Source organism: Cyanistes caeruleus, chromosome 36 (assembly GCF_971803275.1).
Source record: "Cyanistes caeruleus chromosome 36, bCyaCae1.hap1.1, whole genome shotgun sequence".
In the NCBI taxonomy this organism is placed as follows: domain Eukaryota; kingdom Metazoa; phylum Chordata; class Aves; order Passeriformes; family Paridae; genus Cyanistes; species Cyanistes caeruleus.
The window spans coordinates 648,095-669,053 of record NC_141737.1 but is presented as its reverse complement, the minus strand read 5'-3'; the positions used below and the strand labels follow the sequence as shown (position 1 = coordinate 669,053).

General features: G+C 58.6%; 1 protein-coding gene across 1 annotated transcript in view; it reads left to right on the top strand.

The window, feature by feature from the left end:
• The window catches only part of PPFIA3 (PPFI scaffold protein A3), a 45,756-nt gene that overhangs the window by 399 nt on the left and 24,398 nt on the right, over positions 1-20,959 (top strand). Inside the window, exons 2-11 of the mRNA XM_086871544.1 lie at positions 3,059-4,005; positions 6,300-6,401; positions 7,597-7,761; positions 8,657-8,731; positions 9,697-9,771; positions 12,779-12,949; positions 14,907-15,053; positions 16,643-16,777; positions 18,707-18,790; positions 20,004-20,135. Coding sequence (XP_086727670.1) covers positions 3,100-4,005; positions 6,300-6,401; positions 7,597-7,761; positions 8,657-8,731; positions 9,697-9,771; positions 12,779-12,949; positions 14,907-15,053; positions 16,643-16,777; positions 18,707-18,790; positions 20,004-20,135 — 1,992 coding nt within the window. The 5' untranslated portion in view covers positions 3,059-3,099. The remainder of the gene's footprint in view (positions 1-3,058; positions 4,006-6,299; positions 6,402-7,596; positions 7,762-8,656; positions 8,732-9,696; positions 9,772-12,778; positions 12,950-14,906; positions 15,054-16,642; positions 16,778-18,706; positions 18,791-20,003; positions 20,136-20,959) is intronic.

The window sequence follows — 20,959 nt, the reverse complement described above, 5'->3', positions numbered from 1 at the left end:
ATCCGCATCCCAAAATCCGGCATCCCAAAATCTGGCATCTTCATCCCAAAATCCCGCATCCCAAAATCCGGCATCTCAAACCAGGCATCTCCATCCCAAAATCTGGCATCTCCGGCATCCCAAAATCCGGCATCCCAAAATCCGGCATCTCCATCCCAAAATCCGGCATCCTCATCCCAAAATCCGACATCCGCATCCCAGACCCGGCATCCCAAACCCGGCATCCTCATCCCAAATCTGGCATCTCCATCCCAAAATCCGGTGTCTCCATCCCAAATCCGACATTCCAAACCCGGCATCCTCATCCCAAATCCGGTGTCTCCATCCCACCTCCGGCAGCCTCATCCCAAATCCCATCCCCGGCATTCCCATCCCCCCCCCGGCGTCCCGACCCCCCCACTCCAAACCCCCCATCCCGACCCCAAATCCCCCACTCCAAACCCCCCTATCCCGACCCCAAACCCCAAACCCCAAACCCGGCCCCTCATCCCCACCCCAATCCCAAATCCCCCACTCCAAACCCCTCCATCCCGACCCCAAACCCCAAACCCCAAACCCGGCCCCCTCATCCCCATCCCAAATCCCCCACCCCCATCCTGATCCTGAGATCCCAAACCCCCATCCCGATCCCAAATCCCCCACCCCAAACCCTCCCATCCCGACCCCAAATCCCAAACCCGGCCCCATCCTGATCCTGAGATCCCAAACCCCCATCCCGATCCAAAATCCCCCACTCCAAACCCCCCTTCCCGGCCCCAAACCCCAAACCCAAACCCAAACCCAAACCCGGCCCCTCATCCCCATCCCAATCCCAAATCCCCCACTCCAAACCCCTCCATCCCGACCCCAGACCCCAAACCCCAAATCCCAAACCTGGCCCCCCCACCCCCAAATCCCCCACCCCCATCCTGATCCTGAGATCCCAAACCCCCATCCCGATCCCAAATCCCCCACTCCAAACCCCTCCATCCCGACCCCAAACCCCAAACCCGGCCCCTCATCCCCACCCCAATCCCAAATCCCCCACCCCCATCCTGATCCTGGATCCCAAACCCCCATCCCGATCCCAAATCCCCCACTCCAAACCCCTCCATCCCGACCCCAGACCCCAAACCCCAAACCCCAAACCCCCACCCCCATCCCAATCCTGGATCCCAAATCCCCATCCCGATCCCAAATCCCCCACTCCAAACCCCCATCCCAATCCCAAATCCCCCACTCCAAATCCCCCACTCCAAACCCCCCATCCCGGCCCCAAACCCAAACCCCAAACCCCAAACCCGGCCCCCTCATCCCCATCCCAAATCCCCCACCCCCATCCCGATCCTGGATCCCAAATCCCCATCCCCATCCCAAACCCCCCACTCCAAACCCCCCATCCCGACCCCAAATCCCAAACCCCCCCATCCCGACCCTGAGATCCCAAACCCCCATCCCGACCCCAAATCCCCCACTCCAAACCCCCCATCCCAAACCCCCCCATCCCGACCCCAAACCCAAACCCCAAACCCAAACCCCAAACCCCAAACCCCAAACCCCAAACCCCCCATCCCGATCTCAAACCCCCCATCCCAACCCCCCCACCCCCATCCTGGACCCCAAACCCGCCCCCCCATCCCCTCCCCCACCCCATTTCATCCCACCTGGACCCCCCCTTTGGACCCCCAGTGCCCCCCAGTTCATCCCAGTTCATCCCAGTTCATCCCAGTGCCCCCCCAGTGCCCCCCATCACCTGAGGGACCCCCCCGGGGATTTTTGGGGGATTTTTGAGGGGTCTCAGGTGTGCCCAGGTGTGTCCAGGTGTGTCCCAGGTGTGTCCAGGTGTGCCCCAGGTGTGTTCAGGTGTCCCCAGGTGTCCCCAGGTGTGCCCAGGTGTGTCCAGGTGCGTCCAGGTGTGTCCAGCTGTACCCCAGGTGTCCCCAGGTGTGTCCCAGGTGTCCCCAGGTGTGCCCAGGTGTGTCCAGGTGTGTCCAGGTGTGTTCAGGTGTGTTCAGGTGTCCCCAGGTGTGTCCCAGGTTTGTCCAGGTGTACCCCAGGTGTGTCCAGGTGTGTCCAGGTGTGCCCCAGGTGTGTTCAGGTGTGCCCAGGTGTGTCCAGATGTCCCCAGGTGTGCCCAGGTGTGTCCCAGGTGTGTCCAGGTGTGTCCAGGTGTGTCCAGCTTTGCCCAGGTGTGTCCAGGTGTGTCCCAGGTGTGTCCCAGGTGTGTCCCAGGTGTGTCCAGGTGTACCCCAGGTGTGCCCAGGTGTGTCCAGGTGTGCCCAGGTGTCCCCAGGTGTGCCCAGGTGTGTCCAGGTGTGTCCCAGGTGTCCCCAGGTGTCCCCAGGTGTCCCCAGGTGTGTCCAGGTGTGTCCAGGTGTGTCCAGCTGTACCCCAGGTGTGTCCAGGTGTGTCCAGGTGTGTCCAGGTGTGTCCCAGGTGTGTCCAGGTGTGTCCAGCTTTGCCCAGGTGTGTCCAGGTGTGTCCCAGGTGTGTCCCAGGTGTGTCCAGGTGTACCCCAGGTGTGTCCAGGTGTGCCCAGGTGTCCCCAGGTGTGCCCAGGTGTGTCCAGGTGTGCCCAGCTGTGCCCAGGTGTGTCCAGGTGTGTCCAGGTGTCCCCAGGTGTGTCCAGGTGTGCCCAGCTGTGCCCAGGTGTGTCCAGGTGTGTCCAGGTGTCCCCAGGTGTGTCCAGGTGTGCCCAGCTGTGCCCAGGTGTGTCCAGGTGTGTCCAGCTTTGCCCCAGGTGTGTCCAGGTGTGCCCAGGTGTGTCCAGGTGCCCCAGGATGACATTCCAGGTGCTGCCCATCATCAACAAGGACCATCAGAGGGGTTTGGGACCCCTCAGGATGTGTCAGGACCCCCCAGAATGGATCAGGACCTCCCAGGACCCCTCATTCTGACCCCTCTTACCTCAGTTTCCCCCGCAGTGTCCCAGGTGCGCACCCAGGTGCGCGCAGGTGCGCCAGGATGATGTGCGAGGTGCTGCCCACCATCAGCGAGGACCCCCAGGATGGCTCAGGCCCCCCCAGGATGGGTTCACCCATACCCAGCTTACCTCAGTTTCCCTCACAGGTGTCTCCAGGTGTCCCAGGTGCGCGCCCAGGTGCGCGCAGGTGCGCCGGGATGATGTGCGAGGTGCTGCCCACCATCAGCGAGGACCCCCAGGATGTGTCAGGACCCCTCAGGACCCCTCAGGACCCCCCAGGATGGCTCAGGACCCCCCAGGACAGATCCATCCCTGCCCCCTCTCACCTCAGTTTCCCCCGCAGGTGTCCCAGGTGCGCGCCCAGGTGCGCGCAGGTGCGCCGGGATGATGTGCGAGGTGCTGCCCACCATCAGCGAGGACCCTCAGGACGTGTCAGGACCCCTCAGGATGGGTTCACCCATACCCAGCTTACCTCAGTTTCCCCCACAGGTGTCTCCAGGTGTCCCAGGTGCGCGCCCAGGTGCGCGCAGGTGCGCCGGGATGATGTACGAGGTGCTGCCCACCATCAGCGAGGACCCCCAGGATGGATCAGGACCCCTCAGGACCCCTCAGGATGGGTTCACCCATACCCCTCTTACCTCAGTTTCCCCCGCAGGTGTCCCAGGTGCGCGCCCAGGTGCGCGCAGGTGCGCCGGGATGATGTGCGAGGTGCTGCCCACCATCAGCGAGGACCCCCAGGACATGTCTGGACCCCCAGGATGTGTCAGGACCCCCCAGGACAGATCCATCCCTGCCCCCTCTTACCTCAGTTTCCCCCACAGGTGTCTCCAGGTGTCCCAGGTGCGCGCCCAGGTGCGCGCAGGTGCGCCGGGATGATGTGCGAGGTGCTGCCCACCATCAGCGAGGACCCCCGGCGGGGCTCGGGCGCGGCCGAGGAGCCGGGGCTGGAGCAGCTGATGGTGCAGATGCTGCGGGAGCGCGAGCGGCTGCTGGAGACGCTGCGGGACACGCAGGAGGGGCTGGCCACGGCTCACCTGCGCCTGCGCGACCTGGCCCACGAGAGGGACCTGCTGCAGAGACAGCTCAACAGCGCCCTGCCGCAGGTGGGCCCGGGGGCGGGGCTAAGCGGGGAGGGGCTGAAATGGGCGGGGCCAAAAGGGGAGGGGCTAAAATGGGCGGGGCCAAAAGGGGAGGGGATTAAATGGGTGGGGAAACTGGGAAGGAAGGGGTTAAAGTGGGTGGGGCATTGTAGGGGAGGGGCTAAAATGGGTGGGGCCAAAAGGGGAGGGCCTGAAATGGGCGGGGCCAAAAGGGGAGGGGCTGAAATGGGTGGGGAAACTGGGAGGGAAGGGGTTAAAGTGGGTGGGGCATTGTAGGGGAGGGGCTAAAATGGGCGGGGCCAAAAGGGGAGGGGATTAATTGGGTGGGGCCAAAAGGGGAAGGGGTTAAACTGGGTGGGGAAACTGGGAGGGAAAGGGGTTAAACTGGGTGGGGCATTGTAGGGGAGGGGTTAAAATGGGCGGGGCCAAAAGAGGAGAGGCTGAAATGGGCGGGGCCAAAAGGGGAAGGGGTTAAACTGGGTGGGGAAACTGGGAGAGAAGGGGTTAAAGTGGGTGGGGCATTGTAGGGGAGGGGTTAAAATGGGCGGGGCCAAAAGGGGAGAGGCTGAAATGGGCGGGGCATTGCGGGGGGAGAGGTTAAACTGGGTGGGGCATTGTAGGGGAAGGGTTAAAATAGGCGGCGCCAAAAGGGGAGGGGCTAAAATGGGTGTGGTTAAGGGAGAGGTTAAACTGGGGTGGGGGAACTGGGAGGGGAGGAGTTAAAATGGGTGGGGCCAAAAGGGGAGGGACTAAAATGGGTGGGGCAAAAAGGGGGAGGGGCTAAAATGGGTGGGGAAACTGGGAGAGGAGGGGTTAAAGTGGGTGGGGCATTGTAAGGGAGGGGTTAAAATAGGCGGTGCCAAAAGGGGAGGGGCTAAAATGGGTGTGGTTAAGGGAGAGGTTAAACTGGGGGGGGGAACTGGGAGGGGAGGAGTTAAAATGGGTGGGGCTAAAAGGAGAGGGGCTAAAATGGGCGGGGCATTGCAGGGGGAGGGGTTAAACTGGGTGGGGAAACTGGGAGGGAAGGGGTTAAACTGGGTGGGGCATTGTAGGGGAGGGGTTAAAATGGGCGGGACATTGTGGGGGAGGGGATAAAATGGGTGTGGTTAAGGGAGGGGTTAAAATGGGTGGGGAACTGGGAGGGGAAGGGTTAAACAGGGTGAGGCCAGGGGGCGGGGCCAAATGGGGCAGGGGAGGGGCTAAAATGGGTGGGGCATTGTGGGGGGAGGGGTTAAAATGGGTGGGGAACTGGGAGGGGCGGGGTTAAACCGGGTGTGGTCAGGGAAGGGCGGGGACAGGAACTGGTCAGGTGTGGCCAGGTGTGAGGGGCGTGGCCAGCACAAGGGGCGGGGTTTAACAGGGCGTGGCATTTAGAGGCGTTGCCCCAATGGCCCCAATGTCCCCAGTGTCCCCAGTGTCCCCAATGTCCCCAAATGTCCCCCAATGTCCCCAGTGTCCCCAATGTCCCCAAATGTCCCCCAATGTCCCCAGTGTCCCCAATGTCCCCAGTGTCCCCGTGTCCGTCCCCGTGTCCCCTACGCTGTCCCCGTGTTCCCGTGTCCCCAACTCTGTTCCTGTGTCCCCGTGTCCATCCTCATGTCCGTCCCTGTGTCCCCAATGTTGTCCCCATGTCCCCAGTGCTGTCCCCATGTCTGTCCCAATGTCCCCAACGCTGTCCCCAATGTCCCCAGTGTTGTCCCCATGTCCCCAGGAGCTGGCAGCCCTGACCAAGGAGCTGTCCCCATGTCCCCAACGCTGTCCCCATGTCCCCGTGTCCATCCCAATGTCCCCAATGCTGTCCCCAATGTCCCCAACACTGTCCCCAATGTTGTCCCCATGTCCCCAGGAGCTGGCAGCCCTGACCATGGAGCTGTCCCCATGTCCCCAGTGTTGTCCCCAATGTCCCCAATGTCCCCAATGTCCCCAGGAGCTGGCAGCCCTGACCAAGGAGCTGTCCCCAATGTCCCCAATGTTGTCCCCAATGTCCCCAATGTCCCCAATGTCCCCAATGTCCCCAATGTCCCCAATGTCCCCAGGAGCTGGCAGCCCTGACCAAGGAGCTGTCCCCAATGTCCCCAATGTTGTCCCCAATGTCCCCAATGTCCCCAATGTTGTCCCCAGGAGCTGGCAGCCCTGACCAAGGAGCTGTCCCCAATGTCCCCAGTGTTGTCCCCAATGTCCCCAATGTCCCCAATGTTGTCCCCAGGAGCTGGCAGCCCTGACCAAGGAGCTGTCCCCAATGTCCCCAATGTTGTCCCCAATGTCCCCAATGTCCCCAATGTCCCCAATGTCCCCAGGAGCTGGCAGCCCTGACCAAGGAGCTCAACCTGTGCCGGGAGCAGCTCCTGGAGCGCGAGGAGGAAATCGCCGAGCTGAAGGCTGAGCGCAACAACACCCGGGTGAGCACCTGGGGACACCTGGGGACAGCTGGGGACACCTGGGGATACCTGGGGACACCTGGGGACACCTGGGGACAGCTGGGGAACACCTGGGGACACCTGGGGACAGCTGGGGACAGCTGGGGACACCTGGGGATACACCTGGGGATACACCTGGGGACACCTGGAGACACACCTGGGGACACCTGGGGATACACCTGGGGACACCTGGAGACACACCTGGGGACACCTGGGGACACCTGGGGAACACCTGGGGACACCTGGGGACACCTGGGGACACCTGGGGACACAACTGGGGACACCTGGGGACACCTGGGGACACCTGGAACACACCTGGGGACACCTGGGGACAGCTGGGGACACCTGGGGACAGCTGGGGACACCTGGGGACACACCTGGGGGCACTGGGACACACCTGGGGACACATGGGGACACCTGGGGACACCTGGGGGTACTTGGGGGGTACCTGGGGGGTGCCTGGCACTTGTCACTTGTGGCATCTGTCACTTGTCCCCTGACACCTGTCATGTGACACCTGAAAACTGGTGACCCAAATGTCCCCAATGTCCCCGATGTCCCTGATGTCCCCAATGTCCCTGATGTCCCCACTGTCCCCAATGTCCCCACTGTCCCCAATGTCCCCAATGTCCCCAATGTCCCCACTGTCCCCAATGTCCCCGATGTCCCCAATGTCCCCAATGTCCCTGATGTCCCCAATGTCCCCGATGTCCCCAATGTCCCCACTGTCCCCAATCCCCCCGATGTCCCCAATGTCCCCAATGTCCCCAATGTCCCCAGCTGCTGCTGGAGCACCTGGAGCACCTGGTGTCGCGGCACGAGCGGTCACTGCGGATGACCGTGGTCAAACCCCTCGATGTCCCCAATGTCCCCTGGGTGTCCCCGATGTCCCCAATGTCCTCAATGTCCCCAATCCCCCCAATCCCCCCAATCCCCCCAATGTCCCCAATGTCCCCACTGTCCCCAATGTCCCCAATGTCCCCACTGTCCCCAATCCCCCCCAATGTCCCCAATGTCCCCAATCCCCCCAATGTCCCCAATGTCCCCAATCCCCCCCAATGTCCCCAATGTCCCCAATCCCCCCAATGTCCCCAATGTCCCCAATGTCCCCCAATGTCCCCAATGTCCCCAATGTCCCCAATGTCCCCAATCCCCCCGATGTCCCCAATGTCCCCAGCTGCTGCTGGAGCACCTGGAGCACCTGGTGTCGCGGCACGAGCGGTCACTGCGGATGACCGTGGTCAAGCGCCAGGCGCAGTCCCCGGCCGGGGTCTCCTCCGAGGTCGAGGTGCTCAAGGCCCTCAAGTCGCTCTTCGAGCACCACAAGGCCCTGGATGAGAAGGTTTGGGGGGTCCTGGGGGGGTCCTGGGGGGGTTTGGAGTGTCCTTGAGGGGGTCCCAGGGGGGGTTGTGGGGTCCCTGAGGGGGTTTTGGGGGGTCCTGTGGGGTCCCTGGGGAGGTTTGGGGGGTCCCTGAGGGGGCTTGGGGTGTCCTGGGGGGGTCCTGGAGGGTCCTGGGGGGTTTGGGGTGTCCTTGAGGGGGTCCTGGGGGGGTTTTGGGGGTCTTGGGGGGGTTTGGGGGGTCTTGGGGGGGGTTGGGGGTCCTTGAGGGGGTCCTGGGGGGTCCTGGGGAGGTTTTGGGGGTCCCTAGGGGGGTTTGGGGGGTCCTGGGAGGTGCCTGAGGGGATCCCGGGGGGGGTTTGGGGGTCCTTGAGGGGGTCCTGGAGGGTCCTGGGGGGGGTTTGGGGGATACTTGAGGGGGTCCTGGGGAGGTTTGGGGGGTCATGAGGGGTCCTGGGGGGGTTGGGGGGTCCCTGAGGGGTCCCTGGGGGGCTTTGGGGGGGTTTCAGGGTGACCTGGTGGGACCTAAATGGGTCTCAGGAAGGTTCTGGGGGTCCCTGGGGGGGTTTTGGGGGTCCCTGGGGGGGTCCCTGAGGGGTCCTGGGGTGACTTAGGGGGTCCCTGGGGGGGTTTTGGGGGTGACCTGGTGGCACCTGGTGGCCCTCACAGGGCTCCTGGGGGTTCCTGGGGGGACCCGAAGGGGTCCCGGGGGGGTTTTGGGGTCACCCGGGTGGCTCTGGGGACATCCCGGGGGGGTTCTAGTGTCCCCTGGTGTCCCCCCGGTGTCCCCCTGGTGTCCCCCGATGTCCCCCGGTGTCCCCTCAGTGTCCCCTCAGTGTCCCCTCAGTGTCCCTCGGTGTCCCCCCGATGTCCCCTCAGTGTCCCCCGCTGTCCCCAGGTGCGGGAGCGGCTGCGGGTGGCCCTGGAGCGCGTGGCCGTGCTGGAGGAGGAGCTGGAGGTGTCCAACCAGGAGGTGGGGACACCTGGGGACACCTGGGGACAGCGTGGGGACAGCTGGGGACAGCTGGGGGGCAGCTGGGGACAGCTGGGGACAGCGTGGGGACAGCGTGGGACAGCGTGGGACAGCGTGGGGACAGCAGGGGGTGGCACTGGGGGACACAGGGGGTGGCACCAATGGGTGACACTGGGGGGACAGCGGGGGGTGGCACCAGGGGGTGGCACCAATGGGTGAGTGTCCTTTGGAGGGTGACACCTGTCACCTGTCCCTGAGGGTGTCACCTGTCACCTGTCACCTGTCGGTGTCCCCTGTCCCTGGGGGTGACACCTGTCACTGAGGGTGTCACCTGTCCCTGAGGGTGTCACCTGTCACCTGTCACCTGTCCCCTGGTGTCCCCTCAGTCCCTGTCCCTACGGGAGCAGCTGTCACCTGTCCCTGAGGGTGTCACCTGTCCCTGAGGGTGTCACCTGTCCCTGAGGGTGTCACCTGTCACCTGGGGGTCTCACCTGTCACCTGTCACCTGTCACCTGTCCCCTGGTGTCCCCTCAGTCCCTGTCCCTATGGGAGCAGCTGTCACCTGGGGGTGTCACCTGTCACCTGTCGGTGTCACCTGTCCCCTGTCACCTGTCCCCTGGTGTCCCCTCAGTCCCTGTCCCTACGGGAACAGCTGTCACCTGGGGGTGTCACCTGTCACCTGTCGGTGTCACCTGTCCCCTGGTGTCCCCTCAGTCCCTGTCCCTACGGGAGCAGCTGTCACCCGTCCCTGAGGGTGTCACCTGTCACTGAGGGTGTCACCTGTCACCTGGGGGTCTCACCTGTCACCTGTCGGTGTCACCTGTCCCTGGGGGTGTCACCTGTCGGTGTCACCTGTCCCCTGGTGTCCCCTCAGTCCCTGTCCCTACGGGAGCAGCTGTCACCTGTCGGTGTCACCTGTCACCTGTCACCTGTCACCTGTCACCTGTCCCCTGGTGTCCCCTCAGTCCCTGTCCCTGCGGGAGCAGCTGTCCCGGCGCCGCTCGGGCCTGGAGGACGCGGCCACCGACGGGGACACGGCGGTGAGGGGACAGCGGGACAGGGGTCACCTCGGGGTCATCTCGGGGTCATCTCGGGGTCATCTCGGGGTCATCTCAGGGTCATCTCGGGGTCACCTCGGGGTCATCTCGGGGTCATCTTGGGGTCACCTCGGGGTCATCTCGGGGTCATCTCGGGGTCACCTCGGGGTCACCTTGGGGTCATCTCGGGGTCATCTCGGGGTCATCTTGGGGTCACGGGGTCATCTCAGGGTCATCTCAGGGTCATCTCGGGGTCATCTTGGGGTCATGGGGTCACCTCGGGGTCATCTCGGGGTCATCTTGGGGTCATCTTGGGGTCACGGCGGTGAGGGGACAGCGGGACAGGGGTCACGGGGTCATCTCGGGGTCATCTTGGGGTCATCTCGCGGTCATCTCGGGGTCATCTTGGGGTCATGGGGTCACCTCGGGGTCATCTCAGGGTCACCTTGGGGTCACCTCGGGGTCATCTCGGGGTCATCTCGGGGTCATCTCGGGGTCATCTTGGGGTCATCTTGGGGTCATCTTGGGGTCACGGGGTCATCTTGGGGTCATCTTGGGGTCATGGGGTCATCTCGGGGTCATCTCAGGGTCATCTCGGGGTCATCTTGGGGTCATCTCGGGGTCACCTCGGGGTCATCTTGGGGTCATCTTGGGGTCATCTTGGGGTCACGGCGGTGAGGGGACAGCGGGACAGGGGTCACGGGGTCATCTCGGGGTCATCTTGGGGTCATCTTGGGGTCATCTTGGGGTCATCTTGGGGTCATCTCAGGGTCACCTCGGGGTCACCTTGGGGTCACCTCAGTGTCATGGGGTCATCTCGGGGTCACCTCGGGGTCACCTCGGGGTAATTTTGGGGTCATCTCGGGGTCACAGGGTCATGTTGGGGTCACGAGGTCATCTCAGGGTCATCTCGGGGTCATCTTGGGGTCACGGGGTCACCTCGGGGTCACGGGGTCATCTCGGAGTCACGGGGTCATCATGGGGGTCATGGGGTCACAGGGTCATTTCAGGGGCCATTGGGGTCACCTCAGGGGTCATTGGGGTCACCTCGGGGTCATTGGGGTCACCTCGGGGTCAGGGGTCACCTCAGGGGTCATAGGGGTCACCTCGGGGTCATTGGGGTCACCTCGGGGTCATTGGGGTCACCTCGGGGTCAGGGGTCACCTCAGGGGTCACGGGGTCACCTCAGGGTCACAGTGGGTCCAGTTTGGGGAGTTTGGGGTCCTGGGGGGGGCAGAGGTGAAGTGACCCCAGGCCAGAGTGACCAGAGCTGTGAGTGACCGTCACCATGAGTGACCAGAGCTGTGAGTGACCATTGCTGTGAGTGACCAAATGACCATCACCATGAGTGACCATCACCATGAGTGACCAGAGCTGTGAGTGACCAAATGACCATCACCATGAGTGACCAGAGCTGTGAGTGACCATTGCTGTGAGTGACCATTGCTGTGAGTGACCAGGCTGTGAGTGACCAGTCCTATAAGTGACCAAATGACCATCACCTTGGGTGACCGGTGCTGTGAGTGACCATCACAGTGAGTGACCATCACCATGAGTGACCATCACTGTGAGTGACCATCACCGTGAGTGACCGGTGCTGTGAGTGACCATCACCATGAGTGACCAAATGACCATCACCATGAGTGACCATCACCGTGAGTGACCATCACCGTGAGTGACCAGAGCTATGAGTGACCATTGCTGTGAGTGACCAAATGACCATCACCATGGGTGACCACCATGAATGACCATTGCTGTGAGTGACCAGTCCCATGAGTGACCAAATGACCATCAGCATGAGTGACCATCACCATGAATGACCAGAGCTGTGAGTGACTGGTGCTGTGAGTGACCAAATGACCATCACCATGAGTGACCATCACCATGAGTGACCAGAGCTGTGAGTGACCATTGCTGTGAGTGACCAGGCTGTGAGTGACCACCATGAGTGACCAGAGCTGTGAGTGACCGGTGCTGTGAGTGACCATCACCATGAGTGACCATTGCTGTGAATGACCACCACCATGAGTGACCATCACCATGAGTGACCATTGCTGTGAGTGACCGGTGCTGTGAGTGACCGGTGCTGTGAGTGACCACCACCATGAGTGACCAGAGCTGTGACCATTGCTGTGAGTGACCGGTGCTGTGAATGACTACCATGAGTGACCATCACCATGAGTGACCATCACCATGAGTGACCGGTGCTGTGAGTGACCAGTGCTGTGAGTGACCACCACCATGAGTGACCAGAGCTGTGACCATTGCTGTGAGTGACCAGGCTGTGAGTGACCACCATGAGTGACCATTGCTGTGAGTGACCAAATGACCATCACCATGAGTGACCACCATGAGTGACCAGAGCTGTGACCATTGCTGTGAGTGACCAGTGCTGTGAGTGACCACCATGAGTGACCATCACCATGAGTGACCATTGCTGTGAGTGACCAGTGCTGTGAGTGACCACCATGAGTGACCAGAGCTGTGAGTGACCAAATGACCATCACCATGAGTGACCAGAGCTGTGAGTGACCATCACCATGAGTGACCATTGCTGTGAGTGACCAAATGACCATCACCATGAGTGACCACCATGAGTGACCAGAGCTGTGAGTGACCAAATGACCATCACCATGAGTGACCAGAGCTGTGAGTGACCATTGCTGTGAGTGACCAAATGACCATCACCATGAGTGACCACCATGAGTGACCAGAGCTGTGACCATTGCTGTGAGTGACCAATGCTGTGAGTGACCACCCCCACGAGTGCCCCCCCCACGAGTGACCAGTGCTGTGAGTGACCAAATGACCACCCCCACGAGTGACCACCCCCAGGAGTGACCACCCCAGGAGTGCCCCCCCCTGGAGTGACCACCCCCAGGAGTGCCCCCCCCACAAGTGACCACCCCCAGGAGTGACCACCCCCAGGAGTGACCACCCCCAGGAGTGCCCCCCCCAGGAGTGACCACCCCCAGGAGTGACCACCCCCAGGAGTGACCGCTGTCCCCAGGCCGTCCCCGAGCGCCGTCGCGAGGCCGAGCTGGAGGCGTCGCTGGGCCGGCACCGCGTGGCCGCTCTGTGCCGCCAGCTGGGCCGGCTGCAGGACGAGGCCAGCGCGGCCCAGAGGGAGCTGGCCCGGGCCCACGAGGCGGGGGCCAAACTCCAGAGGGACCTCAAGGAGGTGGGAATGGGGAAAAAACGGGGGGAAACGGGAAAAACGGGAAAAAATGGGAAAAAACGAGAAAAAACGGGAAAAAACGGGATAAAAACGGGAAAAAAACGGGATAAAAACGGGAAAAAATGGGATAAAAACGGGAAAAAACAGGAGAAAAACCCTCAAATTGGGAGGTTTGACCCCAAACTGGGAGGGTTTGACCCCAAACTGGGAGGGTTTAACCCCAAACTGGGAGGGTTTGACCCCAAACTGGGAGGGTTTGACCCCAAATTGGGAAGGTTTGACCCCAAAATGGGAGGTTTGACCCCAAACTGGGAGGTTTGACCCCAAACTGGGAGGTTTGATCCCAAACTGGGAAGGGTTTGACCCCAAACTGGGAGGGTTTGACCCCAAACTGGGAAGGGTTTGACCCCAAACTGGGAAGGGTTTGACCCCAAACTGGGAGGGTTTAACCCCAAACTGGGAGGTTTGACCCCAAACTGGGAGGTTTGGCCCCAAACTGGGAGGGTTTGACCCCAAACTGGGAGGGTTTGACCCCAAACTGGGAGCTGGCCCGGGCCCACGAGGCGGGGGCCAAACTCCAGAGGGACCTCAAGGAGGTGGGAATGGGGAAAAAACGGGGGGAAATGGGAAAAACGAGAAAAAACGGGAAAAAAATGGGAAAAAAATGGGAAAAACGGGGAGAAAATCGCATTGAAATGAGAGGGAATGGCTGTCCCCAAATGTCCCCAAATGTCCCCAAATCCCCCCAATGTCCCCAAGGTTCCCAAGAGCCCTGATGTCCCCTGATGCCCCCAATGTCCCCAATCCCCCCCAATGTCCCCAATGTCCCCGCAATGTCCCCAATGTCCCCAGTGTCCCCAATCCCCCCCGATGTCCCCAATGTCCCCTGGGTGTCCCCAATGTCCCCCCAATTTCCCCAGTGTTCCCGTGCTGTCCCCAGTGTCCCCAGTGTCCCCAGTGTCCCCAGTGTCCCTGTGCTGTCCCCAATGTCCCCAGTGTCCCCAGTGTCCCCAGCTGTCCCCAATGTCCCTGTGCTGTCCCTGTGCTGTCCCTGTGCTGTCCCCAGTGTCCCCAATGTCCCCAATGTCCCCAGCTGTCCCCAGTGTCCCCAGCTGTCCCCAGTGTCCACAATGTCCACAATGTCCACAATGTCCCCAATGTCCCCAACGTCCCCAGTGTCTACAATGTCCCCAGTGTCCCTGTGCTGTCCCCAGTGTCCCCAATGTCCCCAATGTCCCCAATGTCCCTGTGCTGTCCCTGTGCTGTCCCAGCTGTCCCCAATGTCCCCAATGTCCCCAATGTCCCCAGTGTCCCCAGTGTCCCCAGTGTCCCTGTGCTGTCCCCAGTGTCCCCAGCTGTCCCCAGTGTCCCGTGTCCCTGTGCTGTCCCCAGCTGTCCCCAGTGTCCCCAATGTCCCCAATGTCCCTGTGCTGTCCCTGTGCTGTCCCCAGTGTCCCCAATGTCCCCAGTGTCCCCAATGTCCCCAGCTGTCCCCAGTGTCCCCAGTGTCCCCAGTGTCCCCAGTGTCCCCAATGTCCCCAATGTCCCTGTGCTGTCCCTGTGCTGTCCCAGGTGTCCCCAGTGTCCCTGTGCTGTCCCCAGTGTCCCCAGTGTCCCCAGCTGTCCCCAGCGTCCCCAGCTGTCCCCAGTGTCCCCAGCTGTCCCCAGTGTCCCTGTGCTGTCCCCAGTGTCCCCAATGTCCCGGTGCTGTCCCCAGCTGTCCCTGTGCTGTCCCTGTGCTGTCCCAGCTGTCCCCAGTGTCCCCAGTGTCCCCAGTGTCCCTGTGCTGTCCCCAGTGTCCCCAATGTCCCGGTGCTGTCCCCAATGTCCCCAGCTGTCCCCAGTGTCCCCAGTGTCCCCAGTGTCCCCAATGTCCCCAGTGTCCCCAGCTGTCCCCAGCGTCCCCAGCTGTCCCCAGTGTCCCCAGCTGTCCCCAGCTGTCCCCGTGCTGTCCCCGCAGGCGCTGGCGCAGCGCGAGGACATGGAGGAGCGCATCACGACGCTGGAGCGGCGCTACCTGAGCGCCCAACGCGAGGCCACGTCCCTGCACGACGCCAACGACCGGCTGGAGAACGAGCTGGCCAGCAAGGAGTCCCTGTACCGGCAGGTGACACACCTGGGGACACCTGGGGACACCTGGGGACACCTGGGGACACACCTGGGGACACCTGGGGACACCTGGGGCATTGGGGATACACCTGGGGACACACCTGGGTACATGGGGACACACCTGGGGACACACCTGGGTACATGGGGACACACCTGGGGACACACCTGGGGCATTGGGGACACACCTGGGGACACCTGGGGACACACCTGGGGCATTGGGGATACACCTGGGGACACCTGGGGACACACCTGGGGCATTGGGGATACACCTGGGGACACCTGGGGACACACCTGGGGCATTGGGGATACACCTGGGGACACCTGGGGACACACCTGGGGCATTGGGGATACACCTGGGGACACCTGGGGACACCTGGGGACACACCTGGGGCATTGGGGACACACCTGGGGCATTGGGGACACACCTGGGGACACACCTGGGACACCTGGGGACACCTGGGACAGCTGGGGACACCTGGGGCATTGGGGACACACCTGGGTACATGGGGACACACCTGGGGACACACCTGGGGCATTGGGGACACACCTGGGACATTGGGGACACACCTGGACACACCTTTGTGTCCCCATTGATGTCCCCCCCACCAGTTGATGTTGTCCCCCCCCATCCTTGTCCTTCACCCCGATGTCCCCAGTGTCCCCAACACCCCAAATGTCCCCAACACCCCAAATGTCCCCAGTGTCCCCAACACCCCCGATGTCCCCGATGTCCCCGATGTCCCCGATGTCCCCTGTGATGTCCCCACTGTCCCCAGAGCGAGGAGAAGGGCCGGCAGCTGCAGGAGTGGCTGGAGGACGCCAAGGCCCCAATGTCCCCAATGTCCCCAACACCCCAAATGTCCCCGATGTCCCCGATGTCCCCAACACCCCCAATGTCCCCAATGTCCCCGATGTCCCCAATGTCCCCAACACCCCCAACACCCCCGATGTCCCCGATGTCCCCTGTGATGTCCCCACTGTCCCCAGAGCGAGGAGAAGGGCCAGCAGCTGCAGGAGTGGCTGGAGGACGCCAAGGCCCCAATGTCCCCAACACCCCCGATGTCCCCAATGTCCCCAATGTCCCCAACACCCCAAATGTCCCCGATGTCCCCAATGTCCCCAACACCCCCAATGTCCCCAATGTCCCCAATGTCCCCAACACCCCAAATGTCCCCAATGTCCCCAACACCCCCAATGTCCCCAGTGTCCCCAATGTCCCCAACACCCCCAACACCCCCAATGTCCCCAATGTCCCCAATGTCCCCAACACCCCAAATGTCCCCGATGTCCCCAATGTCCCCAACACCCCAAATGTCCCCAATGTCCCCAATGTCCCCAACACCCCCAAATGTCCCTAACACCCCCAATGTCCCCAATGTCCCCAATGTCCCCTGTGATGTCCCCTGTGATGTCCCCACTGTCCCCAGAGCGAGGAGAAGGGCCGGCAGCTGCAGGAGTGGCTGGAGGACGCCAAGGCCCCAATGTCCCCAACACCCCAAATGTCCCCAATGTCCCCAACACCCCCAATGTCCCCAACACCCCCGATGTCCCCTGTGATGTCCCCTGTGATGTCCCCACTGTCCCCAGAGCGAGGAGAAGGGCCGGCAGCTGCAGGAGTGGCTGGAGGACGCCAAGGCCAAGCTGCAGCTGACCCTGCAGAAGGCCGAGACCCTGCCCGAGATCGAGGCCCAGCTGGCCCAGAGGGTGGCAGCGCTCACCAAGGTGGGCCCGGGGGGGCTTTGGGGGGTCCTGGGGGGGGTTGGGGATTTTGGGGGATTTTGGGGATTTTTGGGGATTTTTGGGGATTTTTGGGGATTTTTTTGGGATTTATTTTAAATTATTTTTTTATTTTTTGGGGATTTTTTTTGGGATTTTTGGGGATTTTTTGGGATTTTTTTGGGAATTTTTGAGGATTTTTTGGGGGGATTTTTGGGAAATTTTGAGGATTTTTTGTGAGATTTTTTGGGGCTTTTTGAGGATTTTTTTGGGGATTTTTGTGGAAGTTTGGGGATTTTTTTGGGATTTATTTTAAATTTTTTTTTATTTTTTGAGGATTTTTTTGGGGATTTTTGGGGATTTTTTGGGATTTTTTTGGGAATTTTTGAGGATTTTTTTGGGGATTTTTGAGGATTTTTTGGGGGATTTTTGGGGATTTTTTGGGGATTTATTTTAATTTTTTTTTTATTTTTTTGGGATTTTTTTGGGGATTTTTGGGGATTTTTTGGGATTTTTTTGGGAATTTTTGAGGATTTTTTTGGAGATTTTTGAGGATTTTTTTTGGGATTTTTGGGGGATTTTTGTGGAAGTTTGGGGATTTTTTTTGGGATTTCTTGGGGGATTTTTGGGGAGATTTTTTTGGGATTTTTGGGGGATTTTTGGGATTTTTGGGGATTTTTTGGGATTTTTTTGGGATTTATTTTAAATTTTTTTATTATTTTTTTGGGATTTTTGGGGGGATTTTTAAGGATTTTTTGGGGATTTTTGGGAGATTTTTGTGGAAGTTTTGGGATTTTTTTTGGGATTTCTTGGGGAATTTTGGGGAGATTTTTTTTGGATTTTTTGGGGATTTTGGGAATTTTTGGGGATTTTTGGGGATTTTTTTGGGATTTATTTTAATATTTTTTTATTATTTTTTTGGGATTTTTTGGGGGATTTTTGAGGATTTTTTGGGGGATTTTTGGGAAATTTTGAGGATTTTTTTTGGGATTTTTGGGGGATTTTTGAAGATTTTTTGGGGGATTTTTGTGGAAGTTTGGGGATTTTTTTTGGGATTTCTTGGGGGATTTTTTGGGGGAGATTTTTTTTGGATTTTTTTGGGATTTTTGGGATTTTTTTTTGGATTTTGGGGGATTTTTTAGGGGATTTTTGGGGAGATTTTTTTGGACATTTTTTGGGGATTTTTTGGGTATTTTTTTTTGATTTATTGGGGGATTTTTTGGGATTTTATTGGGATTTTTTGAGGATTTTTGGGAGATTTTTCGGGAGTTTTTTTTGGCATTTTTTAAAGTTTTTTTTATTTTTTGAGGTATTTTTGAGGATTTTTTTGAGATTTCTTGGGAATTTTTGAGGGGATTTTTTGGGGATTTTTTTAGGGTTTTTATTATTTTTTGAGGGATTTTTGAGGATTTTTTGGGATTTTTTACATTTTCTTTGGATTTTTTGGGATTTTTTTTTTATTTTCTTGGGATTTTTTGGAGATTTTTTTGTGATTTTTTGGGATTTTTTTATTTTTGGGAGGATTTTTTGGGATTTTTGGGGGGATTTTTTTTTTTGATTCTTTTAGTGGGTTTTTTTTTATTTTTTCAGGGATTTTTGAGGATTTTTTGGGATTTTTTGTGGGTTTTGGGGGGATTTTTTTTGGCAATTTTGGGGGGATTTTTTAAAAAATTTTTTTTTAGGATTTTTTGGGGATTTTTGGGGATTTTTTTGGAATTTTTTGGGATTTTGGGGGATTTTTTTGGAATTTTTTGGGATTTTTGTGGGATTTTTGGGGGATTTTTTTGGGGTCTGGGGGCATCGTCCTCCCCCCAAATCTCCCAAAATCTCCCCAAATCTCCCCAAATTTCCCGAAATCTCCCAAAATTTCCCCAAATTTCCCCAAATCTCCCCAAATTTCCCAAAATATCCCAAAATTTCCCCAAATTTCGGCAGGCCGAGGAGCGCCACGGGAATTTCGAGGAGCGGCTCCGGCAGCTCGAGGCTCAACTGCAGGAGAAGAACCAGGAGCTGCAGAGGGTGGGAACCCCAAAAATGGGAAAAAAAATCAAAATTCGGGTGCCCCCAAAACGGGAAACCCCAAAAATGGGGGGAAAACCAAATTCGGGCACCTCGAAAATGGGAAAAAACCAAAATTTGGGTGCCCAAATTAAGGAAAACCCCAAAAATGGAGGAAAAAAACCAAATTTGGGAACCCCAAAAATGGGAAAAAACCAAATTTGGGAGCTCCAAAAATGGGAAAAAATCAAATTCTGGCACCCCAAAAATGAAAAAATCCCAAAATTCGGGCACCCCCGAAATGGGAAACCCCAAAAATGGGGGAAAAAATCAAATTTGGGAGCTCCAAAAATGGGAAATCCCCAAATTTGGGCACCTAAAAAATGGGAAAATCCCAAATTCGGGCACCCAAATGAAGGAAAACCCCAAAAATGGGGAAAAAAACCCCAAATTCGGGCACCCCAAAAATGAGAAACCGCAAAAATTGAGGGAAAACCCCCAAATTTGGGAGCTCCAAAAATGGGAAACCCCAAAAATTGAGGGAAAAACCCCAAATTTGGGCACCCCAAAAATGGGAAACCCCAAAAATGGGGAAAAAACCCCAAATTTGGGCACCCAAATTTAGGAAAACCCCAAAAATGGGGAAAAAAACCCAAATTCGGGCACCCAAATTTAGGAAAACCCCAAAAATGGGGAAAAAACCCCAAATTCGGGCACCCCAAAAATGGGAAACCCCAAAAATGGGGGAAAAACCCCCAAATTCGGGCACCCCAAAAATGGGAAACCCCAAAAATGGGGGAAAAAAACCCAAATTCGGGCACCCCAAAAATGGGAAACCCCAAAAATGGGGAAAAAACCCCAAATTCGGGCACCCCAAAAATGGGAAACCCCAAAAATGGGGAAAAAACCCCAAATTCGGGCAACCCAAAAATGGGAAACCCCAAAAATGGGGAAAAAAACCCAAATTCGGGCACCCCAAAAATGGGAAACCCCAAAAATGGGGAAAAAAACCCAAATTCGGGCACCCCAAAAATGGGAAACCCCAAAAACTGAGCTGGAATTCATTCCAAATTTCCCCAAAAAAATCATTAAAAACTCAATTTCCGCCCCGTTTCGAGGCGAAAACCCCCGGGTTTGGGATCCTCCCTTGGAGTTTTGGGGTCCCCCCGGAGTTTTTGGGGTGATCCCGCTGGAATTTTGGGGGGATTTTGGGGATTTTTGGGGTTTTTTGCAGGCGAGGCAGAGAGAGAAGATGAACGATGAGCACAACAAGCGGCTCTCGGAGACCGTGGATCGGCTGCTGAGCGAGAGCAACGAGCGGCTCCAGCTGCACCTCAAGGAGAGGATGGGGGCGCTGGAGGAGAAGGTGGGGGGTCCCCGAATTTGGGGAGGGGTCCCCCAAAAAATTGGGGGGTCCTGGGAGGGATTTGAAGGGATTTGGAGGGGATTTTGGGGAATTTGGGGGGTCCTGGGGGGGTCCGGGATGGCTCCAGCTGCACCTCAAGGAGAGGATGGGGGCGCTGGAGGAGAAGGTGGGGGGTCCCCGAATTTGGGGAGGGGTCCCCGAATTTGGGGAGGGGTCCCCCAAAAAATTGGGGGGTCCTGGGAGGGGTTTGAGGGGATTTGGGGGGTCCTGGAAAGGATTTGGGGGGAGTTTGGGGGGTCCAGGATGGCTCCAGCTGCACCTCAAGGAGAGGATGGGGGCGCTGGAGGAGAAGGTGGGGGGGTCCCCGAATTTGGGGAGGGGTCCCCCAAAAAATTGGGGGGTCCTGGGAGGGATTTGAGGGGTTTTGGAGGGGATTTGGGGGGTCCTGGAAGGGATTTGGGGGGTCTGGGATGGCTCCAACTGCACCTGGAGGAGGGGATGGGGGCCCTGGAGGAGAAGGTTGGGGGTCCCCGAATTTGGGGAGGGGTCCCTGAATTTGAGGAGGGGTCCCCCAAAAAATTGGGGGGTCCTGGAAGGGATTTGGGGGGATTTAAAGGGGATTTTGGGGGAGTTTGGGGGGTCCTGGGGGATCTGGGATGGCTCCAGCTGCACCTCAAGGAGAGGATGGGGGCGCTGGAGGAGAAAGTGGGGGGTCCCCGAATTTGGGGAGGGGTCCCCTCAAAAAATTGGGGGGTCCTGGGAGGGGTTTGAGGGGATTTGGGGGGTCCTGGAAAGGATTTTGGGGGAGTTTGGGGGGTCCGGGA